The 19725-nt window shown below is 41.1% G+C and overlaps 1 protein-coding gene across 1 annotated transcript in view; it reads right to left on the bottom strand.

Moving 5' to 3' along the window:
- Positions 1 to 19725, bottom strand: part of SLC44A2 (solute carrier family 44 member 2) — a gene marked incomplete in the record, with an annotated part of 993595 nt that overhangs the window by 302336 nt on the left and 671534 nt on the right. Inside the window, 1 exon segment of the mRNA XM_044084762.1 lies at positions 12173 to 12265. Within this exon segment, the coding sequence (XP_043940697.1) occupies positions 12173 to 12265 (93 nt within the window).

Genomic DNA, 19725 nt, shown 5'->3' with positions numbered 1-19725 from the left:
CACAGAAGACACCGCCAATGAAGTGTCGTCGGTAGGCAGGGGCTGCGTAGGCGCCTCGCTGAGAGCCGGACCACCTGTAGTTGGCTTTGGCGTGGTGTCGGTAGAGGCCGCGGACCTCGTGCGTCGGTCCTTATCTTTGCATTTTTAAGACAAAACTGGAGTCGGAGTATCCGACGACATAATATAGTTAAATTTTTTGCCAAAATAGTACTGGGCGAACTCCGCCCGATGCTTAATGGTGCGTTTGTTGAATGTAGCACAAAAATGACAGACCGAGACGTCGTGGTCTGGGCCTAAGGAAGGAATGCAGAGGGAATGAAAATCCTTATGCGGTATTTGCTTCCCACAAGAAATACAATTATTAACTTTGTCTGACATCGGTCTGAGGCAAGAAAAGTTTCCCCAATGGGGTACTTAGCTTTCAAGAAGACTTCGGTTGCAAAATTTTCGTAATTTCAGGAGCTGGCCGACTGGCACTTGCGAACTGCTTTTGCTATGGGCACTGTGCGGCAAGAAAGACTGAAGAAAATAGCGTCGGCTGGTTCTTTTATACCCCTGGCGCACTGACATCAGGGAAGAAGCGACGACAACCGACGCCGGACCTAGACTTGGGGCCGGGCGAGGACCACCCCGCCTGATGGCAGGAGAACCCATCTGTTATGACTGCAGCTGTATGCACGATGAACATCCAGTGATGCCTTGCCAGAAATGAGTAGTCAGAATCATTTTCCTGCTTCTTCTTCTTATCTTAGAATTATCCCTGGAGAGAAGTGATGAAAAGATGAAAAATGAAAACAAAAAAAACCAATGGGGAGAAGGTGTCCACTGGCTAATCTTTCCTGTGAGGTGCTCTGGCTCAGAATTCAACTGTCTGTTGTTTGGAGAATCAAAGAGGTATATATATAGGGATATAGGGGGGGGAGGGTGGGGTAATAAGGTGTTTGCCTTACACAAGCAAGGTGCAGCAGGGTTTGAGAGGAGGGCTAATTGGAGCTTGGCTTAAAATGGCTGGCTAGGGCTTATAAGGTACACCTATATCACCTATGAACCTATGTTACATTCCACCTGTCTGCTAGGTCCAGAAAAATCTCGCAGTGCAGCACCCATTTGCATGGGTATGCAGAGGTCCTGCTTAACTGAGCCACCAGGGTATTGTTCTGTAAATAAACAAAAATTGCTGTTCATAACATACTGAATTCCAAGGTTAGTTCCCAAGTCTGCAATGATAGTATGAACATCACATCAAGCAAGAGTCCCTCTTCCCCTTTTCCAACACACTACATTATTGTGGTGCTGTCTGTGATATCTATGGTACCCAAAATGCTGTAAAGGCTTGGGAACATACTGGACTACTAACATTTAATTTAGGTTTTTATGCAACTTCTTTTCACCTACATTCTAGGCTTCCTATGGCTTAGGCCTAGGACAGTTATAATATACATAATTAGATGCTCCTCTATAAAGAAATTTGATTGGGGGTTGTGTGCTGCCGGGAGTTTTCCTTTTTACACCAGACCCTACCACACCCATCCAGCAGTTAGTGACAAAGAGTAGGTAGTGAGATGAGAAGGTGTGTAGAGGGCCTGTACTTACTGGAGGCAGAAGTCACTTATACCAAATACAACTTTTGTTTATGAAGACTGGCTAGAGGAACCATCAAAATAATTAAAAGCATGTGGCCAATAATGTTGAGGAGAGGACCTGTCCTTTTTTCTTTTTCTCTGACAAATAAAAAATGAAAATGGTCAAAGGTTTCAAATTTTCCCAAAGAAGTTTTCTCATTTGTCCACCCTAAGAAACATATCCCCTGGCTGGAACACAAAAGTTGGATTTTTGATGGTTAAGAGTGAATTTTAGTGTGTGATACAGCACAAAAAAAAAATGTATTCTCCTCCTATATTATATATGGACCTCAGAAAAAGAAAAATGCAAAATCTGCATTCACTTCCACTCACCACAATATTGTTGGCAACATCTGAATACTGATGTATGTAGGTAGTGATCTTTGAAGCCTAGTTTTAGTATGACCTCATGTGGGGAATCAGTGCCAACAAAGTCATTCTTCTGAATTTGAGAATTTTATGAATTTGTTATTGACTGACATGTCTAGGTGGATTGGACACACTAAATTGGCTGTAGGTGTGAATGTGTGCATGACTGAGTGGTACTATACACCACTGCTGCACTGCTGCAGGGAAGGCTGTGTTTTGGTGTAGATGATTGTCATGATTGATTGTATCCCATGGTTGAGGATGGATGATGACAGGTCTAAAAGGGGTCTCCAATGAATATCCTAGGACAAGCCTGGAATTAAACCTTTTTCCTTCTGATTTTCAGGTATACTTTCTATGGTGCCCTGTGCTAACATTCCCTCTAGGATGGGATTTACAAGGTGTTCTCAATTGTTTGATAACCCTGCAGTTCCATGTTTTTGTGGCCTTGTGAGGAAATTAAGTCTGGAATCTCTGGAAATTACATTAAGAATCCACTGTGTTTGGGGAGTTAGGGAACTGAACTGGTGCTGCCAGCTGGACGACAAGTGAAGAAAGATCACCAAGGCCACCCACCAAGCTTCCCTTGCTGTGACTTTCTTTCCAGCCTTTTTTTTCCTTTTTTTTTTTTTTTTTTTTTTTTTATTTTTTTAGTGCTTTATTCCTTTTTGGTGGAAAACTTTTGTTGTCCTATTACTTTCAGTTAGAGGAGTTGAGAGTGGTACACTCCTCCTGACCTCCAATCTAATCTAATCTCTCATTCTATCCTCCTTTCATTATAGCATTTCACTCCAATTCCCCCAAGCCCCCTTGTATTCTCCTTGATTTCTTGAATTCCTCAACTCCAAAACTGTACAAGGAACCCACAAGGTGTGGTCTGACCATTATCCAGCAGACTTCTTGAGTCAGTTTTGTGCTGCAGTGAAAGAATTGGTTCTATATCAGAACATCTAAGTATTAAAACTTCGAATGTTCTGATATTGAACACTACTCAGTGAATGCTAAGAATAGCGAAGCTGCATAACAGCGAATTCTTTCCTCGGGAAAGAATTTGGTTGGCCATTTCTGTGGCTTTGCTATTCTTAGCGTTGTGGTGGAAAGTTACAGGTTGGGTTCAGGTAAGTGTGCGATTGTACGTTAGGGTTAGGGGCAGGTTAAGTGAGTTAGGGTGCAGGCTAGGCGTGTGTGTGATAGTGACAGACTTTAGGGTTGGGGCGGTTTAAGTGAGTTAGGGTTAGGATGCGGGTTAGGTGAGTGTGCGATAGTGACAGACCTTAGGGTTAGGGTTAAGGTAAGTGGGTAAATAGTAGTGTATGTTTAGTTTAGTGTAGCATTAGATGTAGGAATTTAAGTGTGTGTGTGGTTGCTGTTTGTCTGATGTGCTTGTGATGTGTGTGTGTGTTTCGGAGCAGCAAATTTTTCCCATGGAAAAAATTCGCTGTTCTGAATGTTCGACATTTTCACGTTTAGATGTTTTGGGGCCGATGAAATGGTGTTCACTATTTTCATCTTTCGATAATGTGATATAAACGCAAAGAATTACTTCATGAGTCAATTTTCTGCTGTAGCCCTTTCATTCCATTCCTGGCAGACAATATATGTGCTGTAAACAATCCCCATACCCTTTGCTGACCTATCGCAATCAGTTCCTACTCCTCAAGCTGATGCTTCACACTAGTACCGCTGGCACTTGTATGCATTATCTGTGTATGTATGCAATAAACCACAACTGCCATCTTTCTGCTCACTCAGCCTTTCTGGGTGATATTTAAGGCTTTTTTTCCAACCTCTATGAATACGTTAGTCTTTGTGTCATCAAGTCAGTACAACAATATACTAGCCGCACAACAAAACCTTTTGGCATCACACTAACTTCCAGACTTTTTGACAATGTCCCTCAAACCGCAAGCCTTTGTGGCCTATAGTCCTGTCACAACACAGTCCACCAACCCAGTCTCGGTCCTAAACTCAGCCACAAGTTTTCTTACAGGTCACCTGTGCAAGATAAAGTCAAAGGCCTTACTGAAATCCAACCAGATCACATCTAATAGAATTCATCTAATGAATATTTCTGTAATTTACTCAAAAAACTGGATCATGTTAAACTGACAGCTCCCTCTGGTCACAGGCCCATGTTGTTCATCATGGACACTGCTGTCCTCAAGAATGCAAAAAGCCTACATCTTTGGATTTTCCTTGACACCACTGTTAGAGTAACAGCCAAGTACATCTTTAGAATGGTCCTTCTTCCCTAAACACAAGGGTACAACACTTGCATTCATTCAGTCCTCGGGTAGTTCTCCTCTTGTCAGGGATCTGTTACAGAACTCCTTCAGAGATCACACAAGTATACCACTGGCAGATGCGAGGACCATGGGAAGCATCCAGTCTAGTCCTTCTGCCTTATTCTCCCCTCAGGGGAAAGCATTTTCTCTCTCCAGCATCTCTGTATCAGTGTTTATCCACTGGATTCCCCATTCAGTCCAATGCCAATACAGTACCCTCCTCTCCTTTTCCTCATGAAAACAAGAGGCAACATTTCCATTCAGTATTTCTGCTGGTTCTTTATCTCCCTGCCATAATTACTCAGCATCCTCATCTTAACACTGACCACTAGTTTTCAGTGTTATCTCCCCACCACCTGCCACCCAAGAGACAGAGAGAGAAAATGATTCCCCTTTATGCTTCTGGCATGCTCCCTTTTAGCTTGCATTTTTGGTTTGCTGTCCTCATGTATTTTGTTGTGCTTTCTGTTTACTTCCATGTCATCTAACCCCCTGACTTGCACAATTCACCCATTTTACCCCCTGAATGCTCTATCTTTACCCCATATCACTAAATTCAATTCACTTTCCTGTGTAGGCACAATCACCTTCTCTTTTTGTTTTTTTCCCTCAGATTCTTCTCCATAACTTGGGAGTCCTCCATCTGGGCTCCTTCCTGAAATGTGCTCACTCCAGAAGTCTGCCTCCAGTCCCCCAACTCATATTTTACTCTTACTCAACTTAACGTATTCCACCCTAAAAATCCCATGCTATTGACTTCACCTATATTTACTACCCTTTTCCCTACTCTGAACCCCCAAATAGCAGTTATCAAGGTTGACTAATGAAGATTTTACAAGAACATTTTTTGTAGTTTCCTCTGTTTATAAATGTAGCCAGTCTTTCATAGTTTCTCATACAGCCTCATACTAGCTGGCAAATCCCTATTGTTGTCCAACATCTCACTGCCACCTTCTTTTTCAGCCATGGAGTTTGGTATCACCTAGTGTGCCCATTCAGAGATTTAGTCTTCCCCACTCATTCACCCTCTTTCCCACCCCCTCATCCTTCTCCCACATTATGACCAATGGTCAGACCTGTACATCAATCCGCCACCTCAGCCCCTTTCCAACCCAGTGACTGCCACAGCCCTTACCTTAGGTTTCGACCATCGTTTTCCCTCAAGTGTTAAGAGGACATACGTTAAGTTGTCCTTCCTTATAGAAACTGACACTTTCCATTACTCTCTACCATTTGTCATTCCTACGTAAACTACAACTGGATACTTCCATGGCCCACTTCCATATCCCACTCCTAATGTGCATCATACTTCATTGATATCAGTAAAGTCCTCTCTCTCCCTTCTCTTCCATAAAGTCTTACAGCCGCAGTCTTCCCATTACATAGTAGTAATATCTAGACGTGGTCTGACTTGATTTTTTATTTTCAGTTGTGATGGCACCTATCTCCCCCTGCAAATTATGAGTACATATTCCTCATTTATACTTTTCTGTTGCTGCCCTGCCAGGCTCACTCATGTCTCCACATAACCCAAACTCTTCATCTCTGCCCCTTGCCTCAGCTAGACATAATAATCCTTAATTGTTTCCTTCAATAATGTGTTGGCTGCTGGCTCAAGCAGCACTTCTGAGAAAGCTACCACCAGCTCCCCATGCTATTATTGCGTTGAAACTTCCTGGCCCTCTTTTCTGCCCCCTGAACTGTTTCATGTAACAGGATACTGGTGCCTATATGCACTGTAATACATGCATACTCTTTCTCTTTGTAACTGGGCCACCAAGGGAGTCAATCCTGTGTGAATGACTCACCACAGCAGGTCTTGGTCAGATGCAGAGGAGGCTTCCTATACTTTTTGGGGGATTGCCACATTTAGCAAAGAAAGTAGCGGGGGGAGTACAGCACAGGCTTATCATAGAGATGGTCTATTTTCAGTGCAGGAGGTCCTTGACCAGTTCCTGAGTGGCCTGGATGAACAGAACATTGTTTACCAAAATGGGAACCAAGACCTTGTTCCTGAGTTGCAACCAGAAGGACAACGCAAACCGTAGTGGTGCAGCGGTTTGTGTTGTCACCTCACAGCAAGAGGTTCTCTGCTTCGATTTTCGGCTAGGGTGTCTTTGGTGCGGGGTCTGCATGTTCTCTGTGTTTGTGTGGGTTTCCTCCAGGTACTCCAGTTTCCTCCCACGTTACAAAAACATGCATCTGGAACACTTCTCCCTGGCCTCCACTGAAAATTGGCTCATTTCAAGTTGGACTTTCCCGGTAAACAAATGTTAAAATAATAAATAAAATAAAATTAGCCTTACTATCCTGCAACAGCACATACCAGAGTCTGTAGCTACAGGGAAGGCATCAGCAGAGTTAAGATTACAGTGGAAAACATGGCATCTTAATGGAAGCTGCTGATGATGTCTCACAAAGGTTATGTATGGCCTAGATTCAGTGGTTCAGGGGTTCACAGAGCTCATCTAGCACCTTTCTCATAAGGTGAGCCCAAGCAGGAAGGGTGAGATGAACAGAGGAAGCCCTCAAGCCATAAACTGACAGGGGTTACCTCTTCTGCTACACCTGTACAAACCTCTGGTATTCCTTTCTGGCAACGAGGTGGAAAAACACTGTAGTCTTTGAGATTTATTTTGTCTTTTTTTATTTTGTTCTTTATTTTTAACCACAGCAGAGTACTGCTCTGTATGCACCATTCTCAGACTTAGCCTAAGAGCTCTGTCAAGGTAAGTGATTTGGACAAAATGAAGACAAGGGAATCAAACCTCAACTACAGAAAGAAAACTTAACAAGCTCACAGTGTTAATCCTCAGAACTCACTGTCAGACATGCAAGCCTGGGACAAGTACAAATGAGAACAGCTGAAGACACTTACAACCCAAAACTGGCAGAGGAGTAAACTCTTGTATTACACCTGTCCAAACTTTGGAATCGTCTGACAGAGGCATGGAAATACACTGGACTGAACTCAAGATCAGTATAGATTTGAGTGGTGTATTTTTCTCTCTACCTAAATGACTTGTAAATGGTGTGTCCTTTTTTGGGTTTCAGCAGTGCAGAGTTAGTTCCTCCAGGCTGCTCTGACAGTATTCCTGATGACTGGCTCTAACAGTAGGATGACCCAGGGCACCTCGGGTTTCTTATCCAGAAAACACTTACAGGTACTTCTGGAATGGAAGGATACAATAGGGAAGGGGAATTCATTACTGCCGGTTTCTCCCTTTTTAATTTCTCCCAGGCTTTTGGGTTTCTAATATGACAGGAATGGACCCCATTCCTAAGGCGAAGTATGATTAAAGGTGATACAATTAGTATTGTCTCCAATCGTTGATGTTAGCCAGAATTGCTCTTTGATGCACCTGCAATGTGCCCAGTACTGACTCATTCTGCAGTTCATATGGAGTTACACGGATTGGTAGATACAATTGTAAATTCTGGTTTATAATTCTCATTGTTCTACTACTATTGGAGCAGTCTGGGTATCCTTCTTCCACACTGCTCTCGTTTCTGTCTGAAAATCCTGGTATTTTATGATTTTTGTCTCTCTCTACACAAGACACTGTAGTCACTGGGTGTAACAATTTCAACGCTCAATTCTGCTTTTGCCTTCTTTTCATGGACTACTATACCTCGTTTTCCCGAATCTATTTTTTTGAACTGCTGGTAACAGATGATCCCATGAGATATAAACTTCATAATTTTCTATAATGCCTTGTGGATCACATTTCCAATGTTTTCAGCTACTTCATTATTATAATGTATGCACAATCCCAATACAACAGTATTGCCATATTATTATGCCTTTCAGTATATGGTCCTTCTGCCATTAGTATATCACAACCAACAATGGGCTGTCAGTATCAACCTTTTATCTTTTGTTTTAAATTTCACCTCTCCTTAACTATTCCTGTACTTGATCCTGATCAAACTTGGAACATTTCTTCACGGGCCTTGGTGAAAATTGGCTTTGTTCCAAGTTAAACTTGCCTGGTAAACAAATGTTAAATAAAATAAACATGAGGTTGTTTCTATACTTGCAACTATATTTACGCATTTTCCACATTTCTTGCCTTTTCATTTGATCCTTCACTTTATATTCTTTCTTTTGTTTTTTGGCACTTTCATTTGCTGCCTGATTTTTATCTACTTTTGGTGTGATTTCCACTCCCACTTGACACCAATATGCTTCTGCTAAACTTAGCAGGAAGTCATCTTAGACATTCTCCTCATAGTTTAAAACTTTCACTACGTTTGAGTCTTGTGAGATCAGCAGATATGTATGCAGTCCTATAGGGAATATATAGTCTTGGTAAACACCGATTTTTATAAATCATTTGGTAAGCATGAAGCATCTTTGTTTTTCTGTCCAATCAACTCAACACCTTTTAGGACCAATCACAGTCAGTCATTCCAGAACTATAAGTTAGGGCAAGAAGAACAAAATGGTTTACAGCTTGGACTTTGTTCCTAGATGTCAGCATTGTTTTCAGTATTAATTTTAGTCTTCTAAAATATTCCTTACTAAGTTTTATTAGCATTTGTTCATGTTTTATTGTCAAGCCTTCATCAATTCCCAAATATTTATACACTCCCTCCTGTGCAAGTTATTTCATATCACATTCCTGTCCCAGACTGATGTTGTCTTTGTGTTGCAGCCTTCCTGCTTTAAAGGTTGTTTTTGCCAATTTATCAAGACCAAATCACATTCTTATAGTATCTGCAAATGTTTTGACCACTTGCAGTTGTGCTTTCAGTTCATCTGGTGAACAATACAGTTTTAAATCATCCACAAAAAGAAGGTGAGTCTTTACACTGTTGTTTTCTGGGAGCCCTGTGTTTTTGTGGTAAGGCTGTTACTAATTTAGTGCACAGTAATATATCCTATTCACTTCTGTTATATCACATGAATCTCTATGAACAGTCCTAATTACTGTGTTAATTAGTTTCATCAAATTTCTAACTTTTGTGTTTTATTGACTTTCTGTAGTCTATTTCTTTCATTGATCTTAATATGTCTTATCTAATGTCTATTAAATCAAGCCACTTTTCTCTTAGATAATTTTCTTCTAAACTGAGGACACATTCTTTGTTCTCCACTGCCTACGGGCATTCGACAGAAAGTTCCAGAGCATCTTCCTGTGCCACATTCTCTTCAGTTTCTCACAAGGTTAGCCTCAAGCAGGAAAGGGTTAGTTCAGTCCAGTGTAGATCCATATCTCAAGTCAGATGAGATCTCCAATATAGCAGATTTGAGATCCTCTGAATTCTTCTACAATACAGTGAGGCATTACCATAACAACCTCTACCAGTGTGTGTGTGTGTGTGTGTGTGTGTGTGTGTGTGTGTGTGTGTGTGTGTGTGTGTGTGTGTGTGTGTGTGTGAGAGAGAGAGAGACAAAGCAGTGCTGGAATGCACACTAGAAAGAGGAAATGCCACACCAGAATCTCAAGATCTCACCACACAAAAAAATCTGCTTGATACTTAGACTCAGATGTGAGCTCAGGTACAAGACCACCAAGTGTTTCCTCCCCAAAAACAGCCTGCTGGCATGCAGGCAAGTCCGAGGAGGGGAGTCCCCAATCCTAAATATTCCTGATCTGTGAGGAGATGTCTCAATGCACCAAATCGACAGAATCAAGCTGGTCACTCACAGGTCTCCAAGCAATCACCCAAAGGCAGCAAGGCGCAAGAACCTTGGGATGTACCCCCAACAGAATGGGAGCCATCAAATTACCTCCTCTGATCCCTCCCATAGGAGACTCATCTGATCTCAAAGTAGCAGAGACTAACGATCAGCTAGAGCTCAAGTCCTTGCTAGTTAAAGGTGAGACTGTCCCACAAAGGGCTTGGGGGAACAACAGGACACTGGAATTACCATAAGGAGGTTCAGGGCTAGATCTGGTTCCCCTCTACTTTCTTTGAGACAATGCTTCACCTTAAGACAATGCTTCACTTTAATCTATGCCTGGATTGTGAGGACTCCCTGATTTCCATGTGAAGTGCTGTTGACGGCTCCCATCTCTGTGAAGTGGACAAGCAACTACTCGAACCCTCACTGAGGAGTCGCTGGGATGAACTGCTGACCAATGTGTAAGTAAATTAATATAACAGAAATGCAAACGATCGCTGCTGCAATAGCCTTGGCTATATGGGTTATATCCTGCCAAGGATATAAGAGCTGGCCAACTTCCAAAGCTTCAGGGCACCTTCCACATGCCCAAACCAAGCTGAATAAAAGACAGGTTTGGGTGTCAAGTCTTCAGAGCTTTCATTCCAACAGAAAGGAAGCTAAAGCTCTGGGAGGACAATGCTAGGAACATAATAAAAGTCAACACCCTGGCATAAAAAAATTACAAAAATAAAAGGTAAGGAGGGAGGAATACTCCACTACAGCAGTGCCAGTGATCAATCAAACATCTACTACTATGCTAAGTTACTTACACAACTTTAACATGTTCTTCACAAGGGCCACTGCTGCAGTAGCCTAAGCTATATGGATAAACCCTTTTGTTAACACAACTAGGAGAATGAAGGAAGAGGGTTCAGAAGCTACTGGACCATCCTAGCAAAGTCTGTGCTATACCTGGACAAGGATTCTAGTTTATAGTGCTTTGCAAAAGTGTGCACAGAGGACCAACTTGCTGTTTCTTGAAGCTGAGTGACACAGCAGGAGCATGCTGGGCAAATAACCCAGAGGTCAATGGATCAAAACCATCCTCTGCTATGCAAAGAGAAAGCTTTTAAATCAGATCTCAGTGGCCTAATGGATAAGGGAGGGATTGTGGGTTTGAGTTCCAGCTAGGGGGTAATATAATCTTGATACAAGTGGTTAGGTTTAAAAAAAAAAAAAAAAAAGCCCCCCTCAGGGTGTTAGCCTACCTGGGAACTTGTTTGCACAGTAAAACTAAAATGTAAGTTTCCTTAATTGCTATACTCGCAGACAGGACCCAGGAAGTCAGAATTGGTGATACCACCTTCACAAAGACACCAGTCACTGGTGGGGTACCTCAAGGCTTCATGCTGGGAATGCCCCTACTTGGCATTAACTTATCAGCTACTGTCAAGGGCCTTCAGCTGACCAAGTTCACAGATAACTGCAAATTGGCAGCTATCACAGATTCCTCCCATAATATGAACATCTTACAAGAGGGTCGAACACAAATGAATGGTCCCAATGCCACATATTAAAACTAGATGCCAAGAAATGCAATACAGGGCCTTTTGGAAGAACTGCCACCCAGGCTAATTCCTCCATCAATAAGACACCCATAAGAGCTGATGTGGTAGTCGGGTATCTGCAAACATATGTAGACAGTAATCTGACCTTTGACCAACACGTGGTCATGGCAGTAAGACAATCATTCTATTTCACTAAACTTATAAGGGCATTGTATCATGGTTCAAGGAAGTCATATCGTAATTTTATTCAGCCCTTATCAGACCCATCATTGAGTATAATATGCCCTCTTCTGCATGCACATATCCAGACATAAGCAAGGTTCCTTACCAGAAGAATCCAGGGTGTAAACACATTTTTCTACACAGATTGCCTTAAAGCCCCTTCTCTATACTCTGTCTCCTACAAGTTACTGAGAGCAATCTATGTATGCATGCAAAGGCATCCCTGGGTCCAGCTCTGATGGACCTTTTGCACATCCACAAAACAAACAGCATCAGAACCACTAAATTCATGGATTTAAATCAGGACCACATGTAAAGTAAAACTGATTTTACGAACAGTACTGCTTTAAATTGTAATTCTCATACTACAGATTTCCCTTTTTTCTTCACGCTCATATTTAAATTTGGGCGTCTGGAGGCTAGCAGTTATGTGACATTTGACTTCAACCCAAACAGTGACTCTTATACACATACCAAAAGGACAAAGGATACACTGCTGTGATGGCCCAGTATGCAATGCAGAGACACAGCAGAAAAAAAGTGAACAGTGGAAAAACCAGCGATGACATCACATGGCCAATTGCTCTGCAAGGGGTAAGAAGAGAAAAAACAGAAAAAATAAATCGGCTTCGTTCACTAAATGCTGTCATAAGTCAGACTTTGTTCTCATTCCTCTCATCCCCTTTAATTACATTTTGGGTAAGGACATCATCTTACAGCAGCAGACATTTACTGGCTAATGCATTAGTCAAAACACAAAGCAAGCAAACATCTCCCAAGATAATGCATCACTCAGAATATAGTACTTCTTTGCCCAGTTTCTAAGTACAGTTTGCATATGTGCAATATTCCTGTAAAGTTCAACAGTAAATGTACCTGCTAATGACTTGCCTCTCTCTAAGCAGAGAAGTCAAGAGACAGACAGTGTTTATGTTTTGCAGACAAAACGCACAAGCAACAAAAACAGCTCCATAATCAAGTGACCTACTACAATTCCTGTTTTTCAGTGGTCAGTTCCATGCAACACTTAAAACAATCTATCATACTCATACACAGGCAGGGATCACATGCTACAAAAGTAAATGGAAATCCTCATATTTTGAAGATTCAGCAGCCTACAATGTGTATAAGAGCCTTTTGTGGGAGAAATCAGTGAAGCCTCTCGTGAAGGGCTGGGTGATCTAACAGACACTGGAAATGCATCATGAGGAATATTTTTACACTTTATACTTTGGTGGTATTCCCTATACAGCTCTAGAAATTCGCCTCTAGTAATGCAAAGGTGCCAAAAGGTCATACAGCAAAATGCACAACAATCAAACTGTTCAGATAATGAATACACTTAATGGTCAGCTCTTGGTAACTTACACTCAAGTAAACAGGAACAGATGTCAGAGAAAGGAACAGAGTGACCAGTTCCACAGGAAAGCTGTCTGGTTATGACCCCACTGCAGCTTCATCAAACAAATGGAAAGCAATAGATACAGCCCTACTATACAAAGGGTTGTGGAGATGGTAGCCTGCCTTGGGCAGAGCAAAGCTCTAGGTAAAGGTATGGCATGACAGTGTGGAAGCACTCATGTTTGCAGCTCTAATGCAGCAGGTGCTACATGCCACCTACTGACAACCAAGGTTTAGGATTAGGTGCATACCTGAAACTCTAAAGCCTGCTAGCATGATGATCCATTAGCACCTAATGCCTGGACATTAGATGGGGTTACACATTTGTATCTACTGCCTGGAAAGAGGTGACCCCACACTAGGTGATATGGAGTGCTAACGCAAGGCAAGATGGGAATAAATCTTTCAGTAGGTTGCCACAGTAAGCCTGACAGGCTGAAAACTGCAAAATAGTTAGGGACAGATTACAATACCAGTATCACTTTAGCAGGAAAAAGAAAAATAACCAATACACAAAGTCACTTTTCAGACTATAGGCAGCATGAAATCTGTGTATGTTCATGCTCATACAAAGGTTTTTCTGTATAAAGATGTCTGTGGGCTGCTTACATCTATACACAAGTGAATGTATATATACAGTTTTATATTTCCCTCAGTTGTGTTGTGTACTTGTAATCGACTGTACTAGTTCACTACATGGAACTTCCCATCATGTCCATCTTTGACCATGAAAAGCTCTTTGGTGCAAACAGTGCCACTAAGCCTTTCAGTAATTAAGTGTAGTCCTTTAACAAAGCAATTTCTTTGGGAGGGGGTCACTAGTGCAATAGAGCTACCCTCAGCCCCATCCCCAACATCCTTACTTGGAATTGGACACAGTAGCCCTTTTTCAATTTTCCTGACATGCCTGAAGCTTCAATCAAACTTAGTAATGTATTGCTTCCACATCAATTAACCAAAGGCTACAAAGTGACCCTCTGTGCAGTGCTGACCCTTTTCTGTTACACTGCAAAGCTGATGACACTCCTAGAACCACTGACAAGGGAAGCAGGTAAGCTGCTAGGAGCTGTTGACTCTTCGACATCATTAATGAACGGAAACTTCCTGTTTCATTCTGGCTAGAAACCTCTTGACATCTGTAACATTTTTGTGTACTTTGCCTAAGCAGTCCTCAGCACTTCATCACACTAGCCATCACCATCTCCTTTGTCTTTTGCTGATGATTTTTTTTAAAGAAATTTTATATTGGCTGATGTTCTAAACTCCCACTTCCATTCAGTTTAAAAGTCAATGGCGTTAGTACCCAGACATACATACACATCAACCTGACCTCCCCTGTAGTCGGCAAGTCAGACAGCATCTGTGCACTGCTAGCCATATCATGTTGTACCTCTACAGCTTCAGTAAGGTTACCTATACCCACGCATCAATTTGTTAACTCCAAAATGTTTTCTCCCCTTTAAGCACGAGTTTTCTGTGGTTACTGTGGCTTTTGTCCATTTCTCAAAAACACTGTAGTTGACTAGCTATTCTAAATTCTACATATGTAATACATCGGCCTCTGGCTATCGGGCCTTGTTGTAGCTGAAAAGGATATGATTGATTTATCTATCATGTAAACACATAAATAGGCAAAAACACAAACGTTATACAAAGTCGGATAAGCAAACTCTCCCCTATCCACGCCAGTAGTTCATGCATTTTTTAATCTATAAACTGCATTTGTTGCACATATACTTTACCTACAGACTTGGATCACGGCTAGTCCACATCAGACTGTCCTACTTAAAGATTACTGGTATTTGCTTGCAATTGCAGTATCCTTGTTTCCTTCTACATAGCACAATTAACTGCCAGAGGAATACAGTCTAGATCAGAAGAGGCCATTGTTCCCTTATATTCAGCTTATTACTTTAAAATCTGGCTGATGAAGTGACCTTCAGTTTACTGTGGTGATGGGCCACCCAGCAGATGTTTAAATACCAGGATCACTGCTGCACTATCATTCCTGACAAACAGGAATTTGCCAGAATTGGACATCATCTCATGTGGCCCGACTCCCAAAACACTGTATGTTGGCCCCTGCATGGGATGGGTCTCTGCATCAAGCCAGAGGTGTCAGCATGCTGCCATGTGGAAAGAGGAAGCAGCCTGCACCACATTTATTTTGTGCCTGTGTCAGTCTGCATCAGACTGTGTCTGCCAGTGTGTGCCAGTTTGTGACACAGAGAGAACTGATTCTAAACAAGTGTGCCTTGTAAGTGATGCCTTACAGAGGACAGCTGTAACCTCATGAGGCACCTATTGTACTTCAGCTTCCAGAACATGAAAGAAATACCTACACAGCTTTTGAAAATCAACCCCTTAGAGAAAGCATAAAGGGGGAAGGTGGACAAGAGTCTATATTGCAGAAGGGAATTCATTGAGCATTTACTGCTGCAGCAAGTTATTACACAACTGTTTTCATCCCAAGTATCCCCAATGCGTTATTATTCCTGATAAATGGGAAGAATACTATATCTGTACATACCTTGACCTTACGACTCAATGCATTAATCACAATTATGCACCATCAGTTCTGCATGTCTGCAGTTGCAAACCTGCTCTGCTCCTACAGAAAAAGTCCAGCTCTTATGTCTGAAAAATGTATGGAAGTCTATGTAGATTCCTCATGGATGCTCTATATAGACACACTCAAGAAAAGCTGCAGTAGCAGCCACTACTCCAGGAGATTTGAGCTCTGAAATTCCCCAGTAAGGTTCTTCAATAGTAATCACAGCAATAGACAATGCAGATAGCGAGCAATCTGTAGTGTGTCTCCTGAACACATCTGCCTTTCTTCATAGTTTGGAGATTAATAACTAATCAGATTATCTAACCACAGTGGATATGGTCTGGGGAACACCTTATTTGCCTCTGCACTTTCAGCAAAAGTAGGAGCCTTTCCTCTTTCCAGATATTTATTTATTTATGGAAGTTTACTGACAAGGGTAATGGACTGATGCAATTGAAGCCATTTCAGCTAGGGCCTAGGTTTAATAGTAAGCATTGCAATATAAGTGCCGAAACACAACATGGCGCAGTGATTCAACTGTTAATGTTGCCGCCTCACAGCGAGAGGTTCTCTGGTTTGATTCTCGGCTGGGGTGTCTTCTGTGTGGAGTCTGCATGTCCTTCCTGCATTCTCGTGGGTTTACTCCCACATTCCAAAGACATGCATCTGAAACATTTCTCCCCGGGCCTCCACTGAAAATAGGCTCTATCCTAGTCGGGCTTTCCCAGTCAAGTGTTAAATAAACAATTACTGGTTGCTATACAAGAAAATTGGCAGTTGGCTATTTAGGTTTATGGCTATGTCAGACACCATCCTAGGCATGAAGGATGAGTTAGCCTTTAAAGATGCTCAGTTCTGACAAAGAAAGGTACAGGGATCTACAGCCATAAGCAATTCAACCCAAGAGTCCCTGCGTGAACTTCCAAGATGGCTGCACACTGATCAATGGGTTAACATCAGCTCTCCCAGTGTGAAAACAGAAACTCAAAGAAAGCTAGTTGACATATTTCTGATAAATTTCAGCAACTGTCTAGTAAGTGCACTGCCTGGATGCCAGGAAAAAAGAAATACAGAGGGCCTAAAAGAAAATCAGATACAAAAGGGGAGGAAAAAACACTGAATAGAAAAGGTACTGCAGCTGTTCAGCAAAAAGCAGTACAAGCTCCAGACAGGACTTCCAGGAACCTAGAGGAAAATAAGACAATTGCACACAAACCTTATTAAAATAAATGAAACACTGATGGAGTATATCAACTTAAATAACAAAAGGCTGGAAAAATAGAAGCTTTAAAAAGACATTCAGATGAGATGATAAAACTGCAAACATTAGAGGTCAAAATGAAGAAAAGGCTGGCTGAACAGGAGACTGCTCAAGAAGAGATGTTTCAAAACATTATAATAGAGTTGGAGGAGACAGTATGTAGAGAAAACCTGAGATTTTCTGCTGTACTAGAGAAGCTGGAAGGAACAGACTGTATTAATATTATGAAAGTACAAATAAGAAACTGGACTGGTATTCCACAGCAGTTTTTTCATAAACATCTTTATTAAATTATCACATATGACATAGGCAATCTTACATTTATATAAACGAAAAACAAACAAAATGACACAGCTTTAGTTGCAAACATTATACATCACAGACACCACTGAAAGAACTGTCCACAGCAGGAGTCAACTGAAAGGGCACATTGTGTGTATGCTCCAAACCTGGCCATGAGAAAACAACCTACACCTTTCATAGTAAAGATGCAATCATACCAGCATAAGGAGTGGATACTGACAAAAGTGTGGCAGAAGGACAAAGTACTAAAGGTGGGAGACAGCAGAATGTTTGTGGAGAATATTAATCACTGTACCCCAGGCAGAAGAGGAGTAAAATCATTCCACTATTCAGGGAATGTTGAGAAGCAGGTGTGAGAGTCAAACTGCTGTACCTAGCTATATTCAAAATATTCCTTCCTGGAGGGACAAAATTATTTATTAGTGCAGTACATGCTAAGGAGGAAATACGAAAGTTTGTCCAACAAAAAGTGAGATTCTTGTTCTTATGGTAATAAAGACCACAGAGAGACTGTCAGTGAAACCTTTTCCAATGTTTCCATGAAAAATGCCTTAGAGAAGGAAAAAAAGCACAAGAGTTGACTAAAAGAATCAAGAATACATTGGAAATGAAGCAGACACAGGATTTGGGAGATGGAAATGAACAAGAATAAAACTAGTAGCTTGGAAATTGACAAATGTGGTATTACAAAGAAATAATTATATCTGTGAAACATGAAACGAGAAAATCTGAAAATACTGGACTCTGACTTTGTTAAACTTGTTAGGGACTCTAAAGCATATGCCCTAGTTCACATCATTAATGTTTGGAAAAATGCTTAGGAGACAGGAAGAGGAGAAGAAAGTTAACTATAAGTAAAACAATTTTTTTCTAAAAAAAATATTCTTATAGTGCATGATTTTCTTTGCATGCTATAAATGAAAGCTTTCTCATTTATTTTAAGTGTAATGAGGATACTAATGTAAACAGGTGCTCCTGTTTTTTTCCCTTCTCTTCCTCCTTGTTCCGTTTTAAAAAATGTAGGCACTGCAATGTAAATACAGAAAAGTCTGGTCAAAAGAGCATAAGAAAAGTTGATGTACTTTTTCTTATTCTTGTACAGGGGAATGACTGGATTAAGGCCCCTAGCTTGATCTAGTAACAGGTTTTAAAAGAAAGCAAGTAAATGAAAAAGAACACCGAATATTACAAAGCTTTTCATCTAGCAAATAAATGTATACTTTAGTAACAACTTTGTATCTGGTACTCATGTTTCATGAAGACAATCAGATAAAAAAAAAATAGTTAGCAGACCATGTTTTATGAAAGCATTCAAGTGTTTTCCTACCTGGGAGAGCTATAAAGAGAAGACAAAACCAGACAGCACTTAGTAAAAGCACAGGCTGTACCATGCATCTTAGCATGGATAACCTTTCTTTTAGGTTAACCCAAGTCTATGAATGTGTCTGTCACTTTCAGAGACATGTACCTATTAGGAGGGTAAAACTTCAATATTTAAAGATGTACATAGTTTTGTGGTTAGTAGTAAATAAATAGGTTTTAGGGAGTATGGGGGTGTTTTTTTTGTCTGAAGGCTTTCAATAAAACAAAACGTTTTGTAAGATAGGTTAAGCCGCGGTGGTGCAGCAGTAGTGTTGTTGCCTCACAGCAAGAGGTTCTCCAGTTCGATTCTCGGCTGGAGAGCCTTCTGTGTGGAGTCTGCATGTCCTCCCCTCGGTCGAGTGGCGTTCAAAAGACCTGTGTAGAATGGGCGTGCCTTCATTGAAGGTTGGGCATTGAGCTGGCACCTCGGCACCCATACAAAAAATCTACTGCCAATCATTAGCGGACCGGAATTCTGCTGTGGCGACCCCTAACTGGGAAAAGCCGAAAGAAGAAGAAAAAGTTTTGTAAGATGTAGTATGGCTCAAATGGATATGACAAGAAAGCTGCATAAAAACAACCTGTCACACAGTGCATGCATGTAACACAAGCTAGAAATAGACACTTAACAAAAAAGCTGTTACACATAAAAGGTGGTAATAACTTTTGAACACAATGATGCCTTCTGTAATGTCTTGAAATGTCAATGGCCTGACAGAAAGAATAATGAACTATATTAAAAAAATGTAGCGTGCAAATAGCTATGCTACAGAAGACACACCTGTAAAGAAATGAACATATGAATTTGATAAAGAAAGGTATTCAGGATGGTTATTCAACGGAATACCCAGGACAAATGAGAGAGTACTTATATTAACTGAAAAAGGTGCTCCAATACTGACGGAAGAGGATAATAATGGTAGATTTGTAGTACTAAGGGACTACTGGCAAGGGAGGAGCATTATACTGGCATGTATGTATATTCCACCAAAAACTGCTATAATGGAGTTTAAGAAAATTCTGGAAGAAATAATTAGCTTTTAGCAAGGAATATTACTTACAGGTGGGAAATGGAATTTGATTTGCAGCAGTGAAGATGTGTCTGGGAGGCCCAGAAGGTAAAATATAACAAAGGAGGATTTTTTTTTTTTTTAGAAATTTATG

The sequence above is a fragment of the Protopterus annectens genome, chromosome 9.part0, assembly GCF_019279795.1.
Source record: "Protopterus annectens isolate FY-2018-M chromosome 9.part0, PAN1.0, whole genome shotgun sequence".
Classification (NCBI taxonomy): Eukaryota; Metazoa; Chordata; order Ceratodontiformes; family Protopteridae; genus Protopterus; species Protopterus annectens.
Note: the sequence above shows the minus strand (reverse complement) of the source record. Positions and strands in the feature narration are given on the sequence as shown.